Consider the following 21,024-nt stretch of genomic DNA (forward strand, 5'->3'; position numbering starts at 1 on the left):
AAAAATTTATGATATAATTAGTTATATATAAAATATATAGTATAATAAGCAGAATTTCTTATCCGATGTTTTGTTTAAATATATCACAACCCTCGTTAGCATGACGTAATTTTGAAAAAAAGACTAAAACAGTACATATTATTTTTTACTTTAAAAGTTATACGTGGTTTAAAATTAAAAACAAATTAAATAGCTAATAAGCTTGAGAGCCTTTAGGGCTTTGTTATAGGGTTGAAATTTGAATTGAAGTATGACCACCCTTTAGGATTTGCTCAAAATTCTAGTGGCATCCAATTCGTCGGAGCCGGGATATCCCCCTGCTTTTTCTCTTTACTGTAGTTTGTTTCACTCAAGGACATCGAATTGTTTGAGGGAAAGATTTTGTTTACTTCGCTTGCATAACCTTTTACTTTTTAATACACTACTCCTGCAATTAAATTGTGGAAAGCTTTGCCTTCAAAATACTCATGTCTAAAATATTTTTATGGAGTCAGTGAAAGCTTATTATCTATATGTACATTAGATTACGCGATATATTTCATATTATTTACCTTTATATTTATGTAGTAGCCTGCACATATTATAATATTCCACGTCACTACATTCCTTACTTACATTGTCTAGAAGAGATTTTCATTCAGAAATAGACCGCCTCTTGTATATCACAATATGTGTTTAATTTATTTTTCGTTATATTTCTTCCTTTATTGTGTTATATCCAATAATATGTCTAATAAATAGATGAATATAAGATTTCAAGAATATTTTCTTGCAACAGCCTTAATTATTCCGTTAAAAGTTGTATAAGATCGATTCATTTCAGTTTTTTAAATTTTGATATATTTGATAAAATAAAAACTTACTTTACTTGATTACTTTTATGTTTATACATTTTTAAATATTTAAAAATAATTTTAAATGTTGTTGATTAGTAAGTTAAATTATATAATAAAAAATGTCTTCATAATGGGTTTTCATTATTCTGTAATACTTATATATAGGTTTTATAATGAAACACTCTTTCTATAATGTCGTAGGTCAATAAACATCTTCACATTATTTAAAAGATATTATCTTGTTATTTTCATTATACGAATGTTATTATTAGCCTCTGAATAAGCGCAGTATTAAAATAACTCCCTTAACATGAGACAAACGACGCGTTCACATTTAGAAATATCTATGGGAATGTTTAAAAATAATGAAACAAATAATAAGGTGTGCGAATCATCTCGCCCACGCTTGAGATAGAGTTTATTCTCGAAAGACACCTACATTTTTCAATGCACAATATTTTCACTCATCCATGCAAATGATGATTACTATGACAATGTTTTAGACAACGCGTTTAAAATGTATTTTTTATTATAAATTATGAAAATAATTAAAATGGCTCAGCTATATTAATTTTACTATTTAAATATACATATTTTTTTATGTAACGTATCATATGTTTATTTTTCTTTACAGTAACTGGGATAATTGCTTTATGAATAAACTCATAAAATATAACGACATATGAAAACTTGTTAAATTATTTTTTTTTTTATTATAACACCGTCTGAATATAAAGCTTAGGAGGCTTGTTGTTGCTTAAACGAATACTCGTATATTTATCCGTATTCATAATATTGGACATCTCATTTGGTAATGGAAAAACTTGAAAATAACCTTGTTTTGATATCAAAAAGATACATAATTTCCATCGGTATACAAAATTCTCGATAAATTTCAGCAGCTATAGAAATAAGAAAGCATGGTGTCCCTACTTTTTCAAGTTCAAGGTGTTGCCTGATTCATATTGAGTGGGATACTGAAACTTCTATTTAAATCCGTACTGAAACCGACTCCTCTAGTCTCGAGCACAACGCAGCGCGCTTGCAACGAACTGAAGCCACACACAAGGTGAGATGTTTTATTATCTTTTATTAATATTTTTCGAATATCTATTTTATTTATATCTATATAAGGTTTAAATTAATAAGTTTGGTTACATTTTAGTTGGGTTTTGTGTTTGTTATGGTATTAATACTAATATAAAACGAAGTATTTTTTAAGTTATTAATCAACATCTGTAGTGTAGGAGACTTACTAAACAATGTTTTTTTGGTTATTATCTGTAATGTGATACACCACGGTATGTATTAAGTTTTGCATCACATCTAAAAACGTGTTCAGACTACAGGTGATTAATTTATGGAATCGTTCCAGAATGTTCCTGATCTCAATAAGTTGTTTCAATGTTATTATGTTATGATTTTTCTTTTCGAGTAGCCTTTGTACCTAAAACGATTAAGTTCTATCCATTTTTATGTATATAATTTTTTTTGAAGGAATACATTACACCTTTTTTATATACTTATAAATCTATAAAATCACTATTTATTAAATGTTCTGAAAGTAATAATATTTAGGTAAATTACGAAGATGTGATATTTCTGTTTACTGTTCAAATATCTTAAAATAAACGCATCATCAGCATCGTTTGCCTTGTGCTGATTTGTAGATATTTTAATGGCCACAGAGTTGATGCAATCGTTGGTTTCGGAACTACTCAGATTTTATTGTGAACAAATATAGATATTTGTAAAATAAATTATGACTTCTGAATTTATTATTAGCAAAGTTTTATTTTAAATTTGTACTCGCGATAATCTTAGATATCATTATATATATGTCAAAATAGTTGTTGATTTAAATTTTGGTTTTCAGTAAAATTCTTATAATATTGACATATTTATGGAATAGTAATACGACTCTCACATTTATTGCTCTCCTTGCCTTATTTCTCTTTACTTATATCGATATAATTATAATTTCCAGATGTCTATAGTTCCCATGTTATTTCGTGATTGGTGGGACGACTGGGAGCGCCCATCCAGGCTGATGGACCAGCATTTCGGGATGGGCTTGAAGAGGGACGAGCTACTCTCCTCACTCGCCATGCCTAGCAGTTCCATCTTCAGAAATTCTTACTTTAGGCCTTGGAGGACAAGTCTTGCGAGACAGGAATCCTCGTCAACTATTAATCTCACCAAGGAGAAGTTTGAGGTGAGCTTAGCTTAATAAAAAACTTATTTTAGAAATAATGTCACACATTCAAAGGAAACTATAGGCATATTGAATTATTGCTTGAATTTTCAGGTGATCCTTGATGTGCAGCAATTTGCCCCAGAAGAGATAACAGTGAAGGCGTCGAACAACTCAATTGTGGTTGAAGGAAAACACGAAGAGAAACAGGACGAGCATGGATTTATCTCGCGTCAGTTTACTCGCAGATACATCCTCCCGACCGGATATGACGTTGCAGACCTAGTCAGCACTCTATCCTCTGATGGAGTCCTTACAATCACGGCCCCAAAACGCCCTCCACCTAACAACGGAGAGAGGGTCATCCCTATCATGAAGACTGGTCCAGTTAAGCAACCTGAAGCTCCAAAAACTTCAGAACAACCACGGGAACAGACCGTCCCAATAGTAACCTCGCCTTAAGTGCCCCGAGACGAATGCAACGATCGAAATAAAACTAGCATTTACGTCTTAATATTATAAATTAAACCGCTGTTGGCCAACAACGGCATCCCAATGAACCGAACGATTTAATGTGAAATATTTCTGTAAATATTTATAATATATTATAATTATTTCGATTGCATTTCTATCATTACCTACGTCCGTTTTAATTGCAAGTACTGCTAACACAAACTGGCTACATGAAATTGTACACATTTAATATCGTAAGTCGTAAAGCTTTGCCAACACGGAGACACTACATACAAACAGTAGGTTAGTTATTTTAAATCCTTGAACTAACCAAACCGCGACCATACATTAATGATAGGCAAATGCGAAAAGCCGCAGAAACCAATAATACTACATGCAGACAAACTCATATAATGTATAATATTTCTTTGTTAATGTGAACCGCCGTCCATCGGCCATTCTGGGACCATGTATGGAATAAAAATGTCAGGGAGTTGACGAATTTTCTATAACTCAAACGTCGGTTGGAAAGCAATAAATGTTTTACAAATTTAATTCCCTCTCGCTTGCTGTTCAATAATATTGTTAATTTATCATTGTGACGGAGGGCGTATGAAGTTAAGGGAGCGAGGAATGTTGATGACTTTTGATACTATCATGTAAACAACGTCGGAATGTTAAATGAAGTCATTAGGTTTTTTTATTAAATTATCGACTAGTCACTTTCATACTATACCATTTTTGATATATATTTTATGGGTTTAGACTTTAGTTATCTGTTATGAACGTAGCTACTGACATCTACCGAGACATAAGTATAATGAGTTTCCAGAACGGTGACATCTATAATATGATTGTAGAACTATGAATTTCTTTCTATATACTTGTAAATAGATGGCGTTACCAGTCCGACAACCGTTTTGTACATCTAGAAACGTTAATGAGCTTTACCATATAAAGTTGGTCAGGAAACAAAAGTAAAAAAAAAATCAATCGATAATGAAATGAAGAAGATATCATGTGTCGCCTTCTTTACTTTCGACAAATAATTCTATTTAATTATTACCTTGAAACCTAATAGTATTTGTATATATTTTATTATTTTCTTTATTGTCAAAGCTCAGTCGAAAGAATTGGAAGAAAAATAATATAAGCAATAATATGCCAGGACGTGCCAGGTACCTCCTTAAAATGCCTAATGTAACCAATGTTGTTACTAATGATTCACATCGGTACAAAATCGGTTTAACTCGTTTCCCGTTTACCGCAGTCAGGTAAAAAGTGTTTATTGGGGGTTGTGTACTTTATTCCAGATAACTTATTGTCTTGAGAATAATGAAACTTATTAAAATTGTTTCGTTATCTGTGTTAGTTTTAGAATATTATTAGGCAATTATTCTTTATAAAAGATACATGTTCATTCGTATTTTATCTCGTTGTTATATATTATATATTTATGTGTTGAAAATGAACATTGAATTGTATTCTTAGCAATTATATATGTATGTATAGTCTTTCTAAGTTGGGTAATGTATTTGCATGAACAAACCTTGTATTAAGATGAATCTCGCATCTAGTGGGTACTACAGTTTAATAAAACGAAAAATATTATAAAAGTTTTTTTTTTAATAAATTTCCGTGTAGAGGTAAATGTCTTAATTACATATAAATCTCACATATACTTTCTTCCTAATCAGAAATAACATGTTATCTAGTAAATAAAAAAATATAAACTAAAAAGATTGATTATTAAGACTGTTTTTCGTGATTAATTCAGACATGAGAAACAAGAGAAAATCATCACCTGTTCGACAGTAAAATTAGTCGTTTATGACATTCTAGATAATTTGCCACCTGGCTGAAGGTGCTGCGCCACAGAAAAAAAATATTTTTTGACATGAGTCATATGATGATGGATTTAAATGTTATATGTAACTTTTTCTTCTTTGAAGGTAATTTTTTGGACTTCGGAAGGATGATCTTACAAAATTTAAATTTTTTATTAATGTATTTATGATTATTAATATCTATTAATAAAAATATGTTTTTGAATGAGATCGAGGAAACTAATGTTATTTTTTAAACACGTCGTACAATGTGCAGGTATGTAGACAATTAATTTTTTTTTAATACTTTTTTTAATTTTCTTAGTAGCTTCGTTTTAACAAAAAAAATATTTGGCTGTTCACAAAAGATTGTTACCAAAAAAATATTTGCAAACAGCCAAATTATATATTTTTCTGATTGTTTCTCTCGTTTGTTTTTTTAATAAACAAGTGGATATTTTTTATGCACCCAACTTTGAATATCATAGACATAGAGGAATCGAAAATAACTCTCATTACTTTCGAAACTTAGTAAAAACAAAAAATAAAACATTCTAAAGTTAAATTACAACACTTTCGTTTAACAATATTCAGAATTCGCATTAGTTAATGTGCGAAATAAGAGTTGGATGAGCTGGTAATAGATCTCGCGGGTGTGGACCACGGCGGGGAAGAGATCCGGGGTCGGGGGTGGGGGACGGGGTAACGGGGGCGGGGGGGTACCATCAATCAGCCCAGAGCGATTACCAACTGGCTGGCACAATAAAGAGGATTCAGCGGCACATAGAATAATATTCTGTGAAAAATATATGCCCACTAATAATACGTAATTATATATGTACGTAAATTTATATATATGTATAATTGTTATTATTAAATATATACAGTTTTATCACTTTCTGTTTAAGTCATTTTCTGGTCTACTCATCTTAGTTTTGGAGATTATAATGAAGTCTATGGAATATTTAAACGAGAATAGGTCGTACTTGATAACTTTCTTTCCTAATATTTTTTTTTTAATTTTAGTGTACGATTCAGACTTATGTTACGCAAAAACAATATTTAATCGATTTATAACAATTCACTATTATATGTAAGTAGCAAAAAGATTTTGTAAAATTTAAAGCTATAGATGACACTATATGTTTGGAGAGGCTAAAAAAATATTTTTTGGTTTTGATACTAGTAAATATTTTTTATATATAGGTATTATTGGTTGGTTGTTTTAAATGTGGCCTTCGGCCCTTCATCAGTACAAATTTGTGCAAAGTATATTCTGCTAGTGTCGTAAAAAAATACATTTACATTACATTACGTAAAAAATTACATCTGTCTAATCTGGCAGCAGCCATTTTGACATTTAAAGGATATAGAATAGAATTATTGATACGTTGAAAATTGCAAAATATACACGATTCAGTGCGAATGAAGTGAGAGCATTAAAAAAAATATAAATACTATTTGTATGGTACGAATAATTATTTATTTTAATTAACATTGGCAGAATGCATTAAGCAAATTTGCAGCGAAGAAGCGATTGTGAATAACTTAAAGAGTTAAATAAAATTGTTAAAAAGATAAGCGGACATAGTCTGTAACTTGGGGTGTTAACAAACAAGTCCAGTGTGCAGTTCGACAAGCGATTGATCTGGCGGCCGTATTAATTGCTCTCGTCTGAAGCTGGCTGTAAATGCGAGTTGCTATACTCTATGGTCTATACCAAGTTATATCTGTTTAAATAATTACTATTACCAACGATTTCCTCAAACGGTTCTCGGTGCGTATGAATCATCAGTTTTCAATTTAGTTGCATAGTTAAATCGTTTCCTATATAACATTTTAAAATTAACTTTTTTTTTTGGAACATTAACAAAATATTATTCTTGTTGGCAGACATAATTAGGTATGATTTAATATTATATGAATTGAGATTTTCGTTTCTCATATCAGACTGCCTCGTTTAATTAATTAAAATCTATTAATTTATTCCTTGTTTTTAATAATTTAAGAACGTTAATGATCATTTTATGTATAGAAGTAAAAAAAAATGCAGTAACCTATATTCGATGTAATATAAGGTGATATCCAAACATATACAACATACTGCTGAAATTTATTATTTATTTAGTCAGCAAGCTGTATATTTCAATAAAACCAGAAGAGTTGGTGTATGAAAAATTCTTCTCTGATTACAGCAATATCGAAGATAATAAATTGACTTATCAATTCGCCTCTGGTGTCCACAAAGCAAACTCTATCCGTTAACGAGTCCCAGCTTTAAGGTTAATTCAACCGTGTGTGAAATTTAATTTCAATATGTTTTTCGGCAGTATACGCGTTGAACCTGAATTATAGTAATTAATTTTGGATAGGATTTCCCGAGTTTTTGTATAGAAAACATGTGTTCAGATACCTGGCGATTACTGTTATATGTCAAATTAATATCAAGAGATTTGAAATATATATATATATATTAATCTATATCTGTTTTTCTATTCATCCGGAATAATTTAAAGAGTGTGATTATGATGAGTTGCTATAGCAACGATTTTTTAATCAAACAATATTACTTAAATTAACGAATAAAATTTTTAAATATTATGCTTCATGAAAATATTAAATATAACCTCTTACGTCGTTAAATAAGGATTTGAATGACAAAACAATAATGTTGAGAACTGTGATTAAGAATAAAAAACTTGCTAAAGAATTTTATGTTAGTATATTAGGACCTTACTTATTTTTATCGTAAGTACATATCTAGGCTTTATTTTTCTTTCATTTTAACTATTTTCTTTAAATACCTTAGTGCTAGTGCCCCCTTTAAGGCGAAAACATAAACAGTCCATCTCCTGTCTGAATGGAGACTTATCAGCTCGAGTTTCCGTAACAGAGGATTTGCTGTAATCGGTTGGAACAAAAATTGTTTTCATGAGATGTATTCTGAACCCCACACATTAATCAGTTTCACTAGTTGTCTTTGACATGACATGACTCGTGTTTTATTATATGCCATAATTTTTCGCAGTTATAAAATTGAATAGATTTCAAAATACTCTTAATATACCGAATAGTTAATTTATAATTGACTGTAAATTTTTCTATGAAATAAGATTTACGACTTCCACTGATACTTGTATTTGTAGAATACTAGAATTATATCCAGGCAGCATCTATAGCATCTTGAAATATTTCGTCTTGCTACTGCGATGTTAATCAGAAACAAATTTAAACACATATTTGGTTTTTCTTATCAACGAACTATTATTTTTGACTACTCTTTTGATCTTTCTAAATCCTATCTCCGGTGGTTTCGGGGAGATTTTTCCAAGGTCAAGTTAATTATTGCCCAATAAAAATCTTACACGTATCTATTTTCGAATGTTATTATACTTGTACTTCGATTGTTTTTCGAATGATCTCTTTATGGTAAGATAATCAATTATTAGGCTCGTAATTTATAGTAAGTAATTAATGTTTCAAAAACTTCATATATACATACTGATAGATGAATAAACATACAGTTTAGGTAATAAGTCCAAGAGTTAAGGGCATATCAAAATTATTAACTTCAATTATGGTATTGAAGATCGATCTCAACTGATGAGGATCGTATGAAAATAATCATCTATGAATGTTTTAATCACAATATTGTATTGAACAATAACTAAGAGGTCACTATTCACTATATCATCTTTGTATTACTTCCGAAACCGGCTTCGTATTTATGAATCTAAATATTTAATTGAATATGCGATTATTTGTGAATGAAAAACTGCAAGAGTTCCGTTTGTAGTTTGACGGAAACTTGTGGTAGTTACACCTAGGTAGTGTGTATTCAAGGATCAGGAAAAATAGCTTCAATTCAAGAACATTCTAATTTATCGGATAGGGGAGAAGAATAGTTACGAAACATCACCGACTGTCAATGGGAATGTGTTCCTGGCGATTATTTGACCTTTCTCATTTTTATATTATAGTAAAAGTTATTTAATATCAATAATAAATAATTTATTTAATCGTGTTATTTAAGATTTATGTACTTTAGATTTGTGATATTAAAATATACAACAAAATCTCAGCTATAAGTTACCTAATAAGTGAAAAATAAATTGTGTAAGTGAAAACTCTATGGTTATTTTAACCCTGTAAAGTATATAGGAGATACCATTACATATATCAGATTCAAGATTAAGCATTATTAAACTAGTTTATATAGAATAAACATTATTACGTACATATCAGAGCGCTGTTGTATGTGGTATTGTTGGGTTTAGTGTACGTATTGTAGCAACTAAACTGAAGATTTTAAGTAAAATTAAATAAATCCTTATCAAAGAATATCATAGAGAGTAAGATGTACGAAACTTTAAAAAAATATAGTAACAATGAATGCTATTACAATCACAATGCTTACATCAATTCCAGATATCGATAAGATTTTCACCAATTCCACATCACATGTCGTTAGCATTTTATATTTTTAAACCAGTTCTTTAATGTAAATTTTGTTCGATATTCAAATATTTATTCAGTTATCTAATATATTAAAAAAGAAAACAGAGCTACTTTTTGAGAAGCGGAATTTTACTGTCACTACTTAGTGCTTAAAATATTTAAATTGTATTTATTTATTTTAAACTTATGTTTTTGAATTTTACTCATTAACCGGTAAAAAAAAAAACTATAATATATTCTTATACATTTGTTTTATATTATATGTATACAGTTCAATTTGAAATGCCAGTTAAAATTTTATACAGCGATAATAAACGTTATCCTTCCAATAATTACTCGTTGTAAGTATGTATTATAATAAATAAAAAATGTTAATACATTTGCTATTAAAAAAATATATATCCGAAACATTTCTTGAAAAGAGGTTTTATGTCACATTTGGGTAGATGATTTTATGTTTAATTTCTTATCAACATAACGTTAAACTTTTATATTATTTTTCATAATTTTATTATAAATAAACAAAATATTTTTAAACACGTGCAAATTGGAAGTCCTCTAGGAAATATTATTGTGTTTTGTAGACAAATGCCACAAATTAGTGTTTTGTGAGCAAACGTTTCGATCGATTTGTAATAAACAGATTTTTTTTGCATAAAATATTTTTTTAATATATGAATATTTTGAAAACAATGATAAGAAAGATAAAATATATTTCTCCTGTAATTACATTATTAAAAGTGTCAAAAATAAAATTGAATAAATCACCTTATCAGCAGACAAATAAAGAAAGAAAAGAAAAACATAGAAAGTTACTATATAGTAAAAATAAGTTTTCTATATTTATTATAGTTTTCTAATATATAAATAGAAACTTTAAATATACGAAGAAGTAAGGAATTAAAATTATATTAAGTAACTTGTATTATTACAATAAATTGAATATATTATAAAGATATGTTAAGGACGTCCTTAAAAATAAGGAAATCGTCTGTAATGCGACGTCGTATAAACGGTTAGCCCTCGCCCGCATTATGTTCGCCGGAGTCGCTGACATGAATATTAATAAGTTATCGATTGTAATTGTTTTATAGTAGAAATAAAAACAGAAACGCAACGGGCGGAGCGTATAACAGAAATATGCTTTTGATATCGCTACGTTGATTCGCCGTGACGCGAGACGCCTCGGGGCGGAGTCTCCGGTGGGGTCCGAGGAGACGCCACGCTCACGCTCTCGGTCCATACTCCTCAGTCCGCAGCACACCACACCGCGCGTTCAGTCGCCAGTCGCCACACTCGCGTTGGTCTGTGAGCGTCGACACGTGCCGTTGCTTTGTAATCACCGTGTGAGATAAGCCGCCAAGATTCGGGTGAAGAACCGTGATCCGGTGCCGGCGTACGCCATGGCCGACGCCGACAGAGACTCGGACCTTGGAGACGACAGTCCCATGGTGAGTACTGACTACCACATATTTACATGTTTACATACTATATGTATATTGTATAGTACCCGCATTCGACGCTTCCTACATTATAACTGATTATTGATACTTTAAGGAACTCGCATATTATTTATCGTAACTGATTTTTTAATAACGTTTGAAGATTTTAATTTCATGAATTTTAAATGCGCTGTATGTAACCTGTTCTTAGTAATTATTTGAAAAATTGTCACCTGAAATGTATATGTATGAAATGTCATATTGAGTCGTATTGAAGTGATCGCTCGGTTAAATATTGTTTAAATATTTGTATGAAATGTGTTGTACAGTGAAAGTTTTAATTTAATTTTAAAGGAAGGTGGCTGATTTGGTTCGTAGACTGTTTTGATTTGACTCTCGCCTAAGAACTTTCGAGGTTTATTAAAAGGCATTAACTCATCGTTCGTTCATCGGTTAAAATTAGTTTTGTGTATAACAAAGGTTTTAGTTGGTTATAGTGTTGTTATGTATGTTTGTGTGTAAACCGTTGCCATGGTATTTATTGAATATTCTTGTTAGATTTTTTTTAATGAATGAATTCCAACAGGATTTTGTGTGATTCATATGCATGTTGAATAGTCTTTTGTTTTTTGGTTACTTTAATTTTATCAATAGTACAAATAACATTCCGAAAGAATTTAAACTTTTGTTATTTATAAATGCAAAATATATTTTCCTTGATAATTAAAGACTAATCTAATATTTTATGGCAGTGAAATTATTCAACATAATGCTTTAGTTTAATATATTCTATAATACAATTGATTAACATTGTGTTCCCAAGAAAAAACCCAGTAATTGTTATGGCCATCTCAGTATAACAATAATAATGTTACAAACAATTGTTTTTTCGTAGAATTGCTCGAAATATCTTTTGTCTAACACATCTCTTTTGTGTAATTTATAAACTTTACAAAATAATAAATGCTATTAAATAGATGGTAACGCTTTAAAATTATCCGCTTGTCATCCGTTCAGGAATAATTTTGACAATTCTGTTATGTAATAATAATGACTTCAATATTAATGGTTGATTTTCTTAAAACAATATGGCCGTCTTTGCACATGTGTTGCAACTCGGCTTTGTAAATGTCGGCTTTGCTTTCAGCAAAATGGCGTCGATACGATTATTAATAACAAATTCGGTCCCAGATTTTATAACCCAGGATGAATGTGTTGCCATGTGTGCGGACTTAGGAAACAAGATTTGTTTATGAAGCGGAACCATTCTATGTTTAGGTAAAAAAAATGATGCATTAGCGCAGCGTGGTTTTTGTTTGGGACATTTTAATTAATAACACGTTTTGAACTACTTATGTATAAAAATTAAATGACACAATTCCTGTAGTTTGATATTACATTGAAATATTTTAAATGGTTTAGGAAACCAATCATATAATAATTAGTGAAAAAATAACATATAATGTACTTATAAACGCAGCAAAGATTATAAAGAGAAAGAAATAGAGTAATTAGAAGCCTTTTTAAACTTCCATTCGTTCTTATAGAGATGTTTTTATTAGAATGAGTTCTACAGGGCTTCCTCATATTTCTGAGTTAATAAACCGTAAATAATCTCAAGTTTTATTGATTTTAGACGTGAGACTGTAAACTTCAAACGGACAACAAATATCAAGAATCTTAGAGTACGATCGTTATAAAATAAACTAAGAATAAATTTTAATGAACCGATGTTAGTGTATCTGACGACTTCATTATTACTTTACCTGTATAAGAGATCGTTAGTACGCTATTTCGGTCTAGACTCATAATGTTTGCGTTCGAGTCAATCATTTATTCAGCGATGTGTCCGACCGGCGACATCTCACGGGAGGCCAGAGCACGCACGATTTATTATCCCCTCTCGTATAGAGGCCCACAAATTAATTAATCAAATTTAGCTGTCACTCAGTGCAAAGATAGCGCGTATTTTGAGACCAGCTTCCTTTTCCTGTCGACACCGAGACGTTTCATTAAATTAAATAATTGGCGACTTTCTAGAATTATTTTTTTCGTGTTGACAGCACTCAAACCACATAACCGACTTGAATGTTTATACGTTAGTGATTTCGGCAGAATTAAATATAGGTTTATAATGTATTATAACAATACGACCACACAAAAGATATCTTGTTGAAGAGATGTAATTTAAATGTATTCTTAAACCACTAAAATAGTAAGGGCGAGCGTCAGAAGTGCCATGTCACAGCACAGATAACAATAGTGTGAGTAACAAAAGTTGTTCTGTCAAAATTTCGGCAGGTGAATGTGAGTCGCTACCTGGTCGCGTGCGTAGGCGCCTACTGTAAAAAAAAACATACAACACACCTTAACCTTCATCTGACATCTGTGATTTACCGGAAATTAAGATGGGGTTAAATTGTTTAACAAATTTATTATTTAATGCGATTTCGTAACACCGCCATGTTAATTCGGTTCGATTTTATGTATATATTATTTTAAATTCCTTATACTGTCATGTAACCATTTTTTATCCGATGATATTATGAAAGTCTTTTGTTGCTAGTGATTTGCATATAAATAAAATGGCTGACTCAACAAAAACCTCATTGTCACCAATCTATACAGATGTGGAGATGTTTTATCACTTATTTATATTCAACATACCGTATATATCTCGCAAGTGTTTATTTATAGTTGAGATTGAATGGTTTTGGACCTTTACCGCGTGATGATTTTACGAATTTATCGCGATCCAATCAACTGGAGAATTATCGTATGAAACGTTTAGGAATATATTTATAAAACGTTTTATTCACAATGTTCAGTTTATTTGATATAAATGAAATAATATTTTCAATTATTTATATGGTTTAAATTTAAATGTTATTGTATAATGTTTAATATATTTCGACCTTTAAGGCACACAAAGCGACGCAACATTGTAAATGGAATGTACTTCACTGAATAAAGTCATGAATAGATCATTATTTCTGTGGAATAATTTATATTACTTAGATATAAAGATTTCTTTCGTTCATTACAATAATATTTTTTATCTTTACCATAATACGGCGCAGTGTTGCAAGATTATATCAAAAAATATTAAAAATAGATTATGAATTTAAAATTTATTTAAATTTACATAAACACCAGTGTACATATATATTTTTTATATGAGTTTAATTTATTTATTGAAAAAGAAGATCTTTTTATATTACAAGAAATTTTCGTTCGAACGTTTTCATTACCAAAAAAAAAATTGAAATATTATTTGTAGTTTTCCATTTATAAAATAAAGATTCATAATCAATTTCAATAATGTTTATACATAATGCGTATCAAATAAAACCCGTAGCAGTTTTATCGCTCACGACATTTTCTATCAACTGTTAAAATTTTTACAATGTTGCCATTTAAAGGGGACTTTATTTATTGCAATCGGTTATATTCTTTATATTGTTAGCAATAAATGTTATTTTAATTAATAATGATTATGAGTTACTACCGTGTGTTGATGTTTCACTCCACGGGTACCCGCATTATGCTTTATACTGTACCTTGATATTGCTTAATATTAACTATTAATTGTTTAATTAAAATTGCTAGTGGATAACGGTTTCCATAATTATAATGGTTTTCCTATAACGGCTTCGAAATTTAAATAACTTATAATTTATATAACTAATTTAAATAACTGTTATATAAAGAATAATAAAGATTTGAGTACCTTCTTTTTGTTATAATTGAACTTGAGGTATGAATAAGTATTGAACATTTTACATTTTGACATAAATTAGTTAAATCTTTTCCTTCGTTTAGGAAAATGTCAATAATTTTGTAGTTATAAACTAAATAACAAACCTCATAACACTAACAATTTAAAAATAATAATTTAAATGTTTCAAGGAATGTCTTTGAAAAGTCATGCTTTAATTGTAAGCGATAAAAATCTAATAAATCGATAACTTGTTTTATCGATAAAACAGTAACTATCCTTATTAACCTCAATAAAATGATGTTGGTCTTATAATTTATGCTTTATTGTATTAAACTTAGTTTTTACAGTCCAATTAATTACTATTTAATGAATTTTATCTAAGAATTATATGAAAATATCACGCCAAATAACTATAATGCATTTTTTCCATTTAAACAAAAGAAAACTGATTAGTTCTACATCTGAATATATACATATATCAAACTTACGTCGATATCACAATCAACAAATAAAATGGATGCACAGACAATTAATCGATATGTATTTAATATAAAATATATTGTATTTTAATAATAAAATTAAACTTATATATACTTTGGCTGAATGAAAAAAGCTATATAATTTTAAATTTTGGATTATAAAAAAATAGAATGACAGCTTGTCTAATGTCATTGGTGACAGGTAGCAGTGCCAGTAGTCCGTTGTTATAGTAAGATGCTTTAAAACGAACCGTAGGGCGTTTCGATTGGTTTTTAATGAAGCGTCTTCGCAAACAATGAGTTATGTAAAGCAATACCAGTATCGGTATTTGTTGGGCTTCGAGAAGTCATACGAACATTATAATCGCGTTCCGATATGATACTGCACTGTCCTTAATTAAAACTATGACGTACAGCAGCTTTAGCTATGATATTTATTGCATACGAATTAAAGTATGTTTTTGTATAGCAGTCTTTCTTTTTCTGTATACGCTGTATAGATCTTAAATATTTATATATTATTTTTTATTGCATTGTCAGTTTGTTATAATTTTCGTTACCTTATCATTATTTTTATACTATTATCTGTATTATTTTATTTATATATAATGAATATTGATCGTTTTGCGAGAATCATGCATGTGATGCGGTCATTAGCGTCCAACTAATGACTTACGCCGGCTTTCAGAGAAAGCTTTGTTGTCTGGATATTTCACATTTGTATATCATTCTGATATTACTTTATAATATTAAATAATGATGTATTAAAATTAAAATTTATATAAACTGTATTGCTAATTATTTTCTATCACCTATCAATAAAATAATTAAATAATTGAAAAATATAAGGAAGCCATTGTTATCAAATATATACAAATAATATAGCATTGTTAATATGATATAGTCAAATCAAAGACATTGTAAGACGACACTTGAACGTCTTCCGGAACCCGATAGTGTTGTAGAGCGAGCTTACACAGATATCGGTGGATTACGATGTTAATTATATATTTATAACTTATTAACGATATTATATATATCCATATATTATACAATATTTAGTATTAATTTTAATTTTTAACATATAAATAGGTATCCCTTAATAATTTTAATATCCATGTATATGTGTATAGGTACATAAGATTTGTTTGCGTATCGAGTGATGTGAATATATGTTTTGTTTATATCAATGTTATATTTTGTACTAAATCAATGATTGTATAGATTTATTCGATATCATAGCCAGGTATCGTGTGTCGTCTCCGCGGAAGCCTTTTAACTGTTTGGCTCTTACTAATCAGTGGTATCAAAACAAAATGAATCGGAACGAATTATATTTTGTATTGTTAGTTATTATATTTATTTTTATATAATAAATATATTTCCATCTAAGTGTTGATAAGTTAAGATCAGTATTTGCTATGAGCTTATAGTGTCAAACGAAGTACACGCGAACGCGATTTAGAGTGCGCGGGTTCGAGCCCTGCTTTTGTCAATGAAATTTTTCATCTTACTTTCTTATTAAAATTCATATTTATACACAGACAGTTAAAAACGAGTATTATTAGGATTTCATCGCGATATTTTCTGTTTATAAAAATAATATTAAAACGTTACATAAAAAAGATTTATTTAAGTGGAGTAATATCTTTCTATATTTACGAGTTCTACTTAAATTGAATAATTCTAATGATGTTTTATTATATATAATGTATATATATTCCAATAATATATTTGTCCGTCAGTACGTTGCGAGTCATACAATATATACAAACGGGCATAAACAACGTGCAGCTTCCTCATCAAATTATCTGCTTAATTATTTACTAGCACTAAAACTTACCACAAAACGTGACCATGTTATCTTGAGCTGCCTCTCCCCCCTCATCTGTATAGTATCAGCGCCTGCCCGGGGTTAGATAAACGGTTGGTGCGGATCAGATTGGTGCGGTCGTTTCTGGTGTAGTAAAACGCCGGGGGAAATAAAAGCCTCGTATGACCTGACAGGTGTATTTTTCCAAGCAGCTGAATTAAGGACGGTATAATTTGTGTTCTCTTTGTATATACATAAACTGTATTACTTAATACTAACATACAATTGAATTGTTAAGTCTTTTTAAATGATCTCTATCATTTAGATTGATACGCTCGTCCGAATTGAATTAACAAACTTAATTCTTTATATTGGCTGTATAAATGAAACTAAATTTAATTTACTAAAGAGGTTGCATCAAATAAAACCTATTTCTTGTGATGTAAACCCATCGAACATATTATATTAGATGTATGTAATTGCGCAAGTTGTCAAATATGGCGGGTGTTTGCTTACAACGAGTATGTTGGCCCATAGATGTTTACTTTTGATCACAAGCGCCGCTAAATTCGATGATCTGCTTTAAACGTTTAAATCTTTACCAATATTAGTGTTAGAGAGTTTATTTGTATATCTGTATGTTATTTTTTATTTATGGTACAGATAAAGTCATAGACTAAAAACCAGACTTACGAGACGACGGGGGAGTTTTTAAATGTGATAAAATATTACGATTCGCAATTTTATTGATAAAAATCTTTGTTAGTTATTCACAGATTTCGATAAGTATTTAACGATATATCTTTTTTATTATTAAAGTTAGTATAAGTTGAAAGAGAATAAACTGTCAGTTATCAGCCATAACTAGTAGGTATTCCTACCACAGCTCGCATCTTCGGACTAGACACGGAGCGTTTCCTGTTTCTCATTCAATAACCTGTAAATACCTTAATACTAGGTTTATGAGGGATGAACTGTTAACTCTACGTATTAAGTGTGACGATCCAAACTTGTAGTAAGGATGCTGTTATAAGTTGTTGTGTTAAATATATTAAAAAATAATATATATTTGTATATCATAATCTGATTGTCTGTGTTAATAAATTTTGATACCGAGAGATAATAACTCATATAATCAATCACAATACACTCGCAACCGCAGCGTAACATTTAGTGTAAGTTCTATTCTTAATACATGAAAAAAATTATATGTTTGCATTATAACATTTTATAATGATATGAATATTACAATTTTATTATACATTTATTATATTGGTATAATTTAATCAATATCAATGTACCTTTTAAATAACTATTTAAGTTTAACAGTGAAAATAATACAAAGTACCAAATAATCAATTATAATATAAATAAAGTTTAAATAAAAATATAAATGTATTGTTCTGTTTGTGCCAGTTGTATTGTAATCACAGGTAATTTACCTTTAACTTATATTTAAAATTTATTACCTGGCTATTTACCTGAAGCTGATAAAGGTTTAACACCTTTTCCTAAAAACCATCATTATATATTATTTCATTTAATTTATTTATTTACTATTCTATGGACTATATCGATTCCTTGTATTAAAAGCAATGGTTATCACCCGAGGTTATCAAAGGCAGTGTAATGTGTTTAACACTAAAGTTATATGTCTGTTTGTATGTTCCACTTTAGCTATTAGTGCTATTTGTTAATCGATTTGAATGTGAGAGGGATCTAGGTGATGGTTATATTCTAAATTATTTTATCTATATACGTTCTGTCAAAGCATTAAGATTTCACTGAAATCATTCGTTTTCATTCATTCGTTCATTCATGTCGCCTGAATGTCAAAAGTTACAAACGAGTTCTGATGCCTTATGTTATTTATGGAGCATAATCTGCTTTATATCTTTATATGGCTACCAATATTTATAGTACAAACTTGTCACGTGGCTTTCGCTATTCAAAACGTCAAAATCAATTACATTTCTGACAGTTATATCTCCCCACCATATTCTTTTAATCTCAGTTCCACCTTATTTAATAATACAAATATCAAACGTTCATAAACGAGACGTGTTAAAAAACTGTTTTATACTAACGTTATGATAAATTCACACAACAGTGACAAAGCGTCCACATTAAATACAATTAATCAAGTTTCTTTGAATGGAGAGATATTGTGTTGTGGCGCCATCTTTTGTGTTAGAATTAATGATATGAATATAATATTAATTGAAATAAAAGTTAAAGAAGCCGACAAGTTATAATATAAATTGTCTAAGAAAATAGTAAATTAACAGATTTTTATTATATTCATATAGTTCTAGTAATATCTAGGTCTCATTACAGTGATAAGGCCACACCGTTACTAATAACGCTTTCTTACAAGATGGCGTCGCGTCGTCATTATGAATATTAACACTCGTACATGTCAACATTACACAATTATATTTCATTAGAACCGAGAAAATGGACTATAAAATCATGCTTTTAACTGTTGCTTGTTATTTATAATATATATAAAATTTAAATTAATTAAACACTTAAAAAATGTTCCTATGACACATATTATTATGACCAAAAAACGTTTCGAACATATTTAATTAATATATGATTGGTTACTTGTTACTGGTTAGTATATATTCAATTCCGAAGTTCACAAGGACGAGATTGTAAATAGATTAAGTGTTGTATATATAAAAAAATATGAAGTATTTTCCAAGAAAATAAACCAATTACATATAAATGTGTTATTATGATTGCGTGATACGAAGCTACCATCAAGTTGCGTTATCTAAATATATAATTATCGTTATTTGTATCAGATCATATTATACGGTAGCTGGTAGCTGGTAGCTGGTGTATCGACGGCAATGCGGACTATCTTTTACAATATTTATTTACACATTATTATAATAGCATTCACGTTTGAATTTTTTTATATTAATATTTATGTCAACTTGACAGCTGGGAGTAAAATTTAATCTGTATTTTCGTTTTTTTTTACTATCTAGTATCAGTATTGATTCTTTAACAGTAATATTTTATGTTTAAAGATAATCAAAGAAAATATTCGTATCCCTGATTAATGGGAAAACATTGAATCTGTATGTCTCAAGTTTATTTTTGATAGTGTTGTAAATCGTCGTGAGAATTTGTTTGATATCACGAAATCGTGATAGTTCACACAGTATTCGAAATCTTATTAATCTGTCTTTGATACGTGATATAGTAAATGTAGTGCCTAGTATATATTAAGAAGGAAATCTAAGTATGGCAGTTTTGATTTTTTTTCCTTTATAATTTTCATCTTATAAATATCATCTGATTATAAATTGTTATTGTGGTATTATCCAATATTCAATACGTTTAAATTCAATATGAGTAGTCAATTCTCACGATTTTTAAATATAATCTCATTGGATTGCCTCTGAATTGGCAGGTAACAATTTTTTGATGTAGTTTCTCACTCGAGGCGAATTATGTCTAAAAATTACACGCAAACTACCATAGACAATATTATATATTTTTTAACTATATGTTCATGATTTTATATCTATTGTATATCATTATATTGTCTGCTCATGTTATGAGAATTTCGCCTTATCTCTAAGTATACAATATTAACATATTTTAAAGCGTTTTACGAAATATATGAAATTAATGTTGAAGAAAATTATCGCAGACCTAAAAAGATATTAAAACGATTATCGAAAAGTTCCCACAGATAATACAATAAAAGAAATGGAATGTCGGACGAACGACTACTGTTTTGTATAGTTTTAACGAGATAATTATGTCAAAATGATGAAGA

General features: G+C 29.4%; 2 protein-coding genes and 1 long non-coding RNA gene across 6 annotated transcripts in view; 2 read left to right on the plus strand and 1 right to left on the minus strand.

Annotated features, from left to right (window-relative positions):
* Positions 1 to 129: 129 nt before the first annotated feature.
* On the minus strand, positions 130 to 588 carry LOC133320318 (uncharacterized). The gene is made up of 2 exons (XR_009753708.1): positions 552 to 588; positions 130 to 427 (listed from the first exon to the last, which is right to left on the minus strand). It is a non-coding gene; the product is annotated as an uncharacterized LOC133320318 (long non-coding RNA).
* A 1,164-nt stretch (positions 589 to 1,752) lies between these two features.
* On the plus strand, positions 1,753 to 3,650 carry LOC116772047 (protein lethal(2)essential for life). The gene is made up of 3 exons (XM_032664075.2): positions 1,753 to 1,905; positions 2,824 to 3,051; positions 3,145 to 3,650. The coding sequence occupies exons 2-3, from the start codon at positions 2,824 to 2,826 to the stop codon at positions 3,490 to 3,492; spliced, it is 576 nt and encodes a 191-aa protein (XP_032519966.1). The 5' UTR covers positions 1,753 to 1,905; the 3' UTR covers positions 3,493 to 3,650.
* A 7,354-nt stretch (positions 3,651 to 11,004) lies between these two features.
* Positions 11,005 to 21,024, plus strand: part of LOC116772011 (protein dead ringer) — a 66,128-nt gene continuing 56,108 nt past the window's right edge. For all 4 annotated transcript variants that reach the window (XM_061528325.1, XM_061528327.1, XM_061528328.1 and 1 more), the window contains exon 1: positions 11,005 to 11,218. In XM_061528325.1, the coding sequence (XP_061384309.1) occupies positions 11,171 to 11,218 (48 nt within the window). In that variant the 5' untranslated portion in view covers positions 11,005 to 11,170. The remainder of the gene's footprint in view (positions 11,219 to 21,024) is intronic.

The sequence above is a fragment of the Danaus plexippus genome (genome assembly GCF_018135715.1).
Source record: "Danaus plexippus chromosome 16 unlocalized genomic scaffold, MEX_DaPlex mxdp_31, whole genome shotgun sequence".
Lineage (NCBI taxonomy): Eukaryota > Metazoa > Arthropoda > Insecta > Lepidoptera > Nymphalidae > Danaus > Danaus plexippus.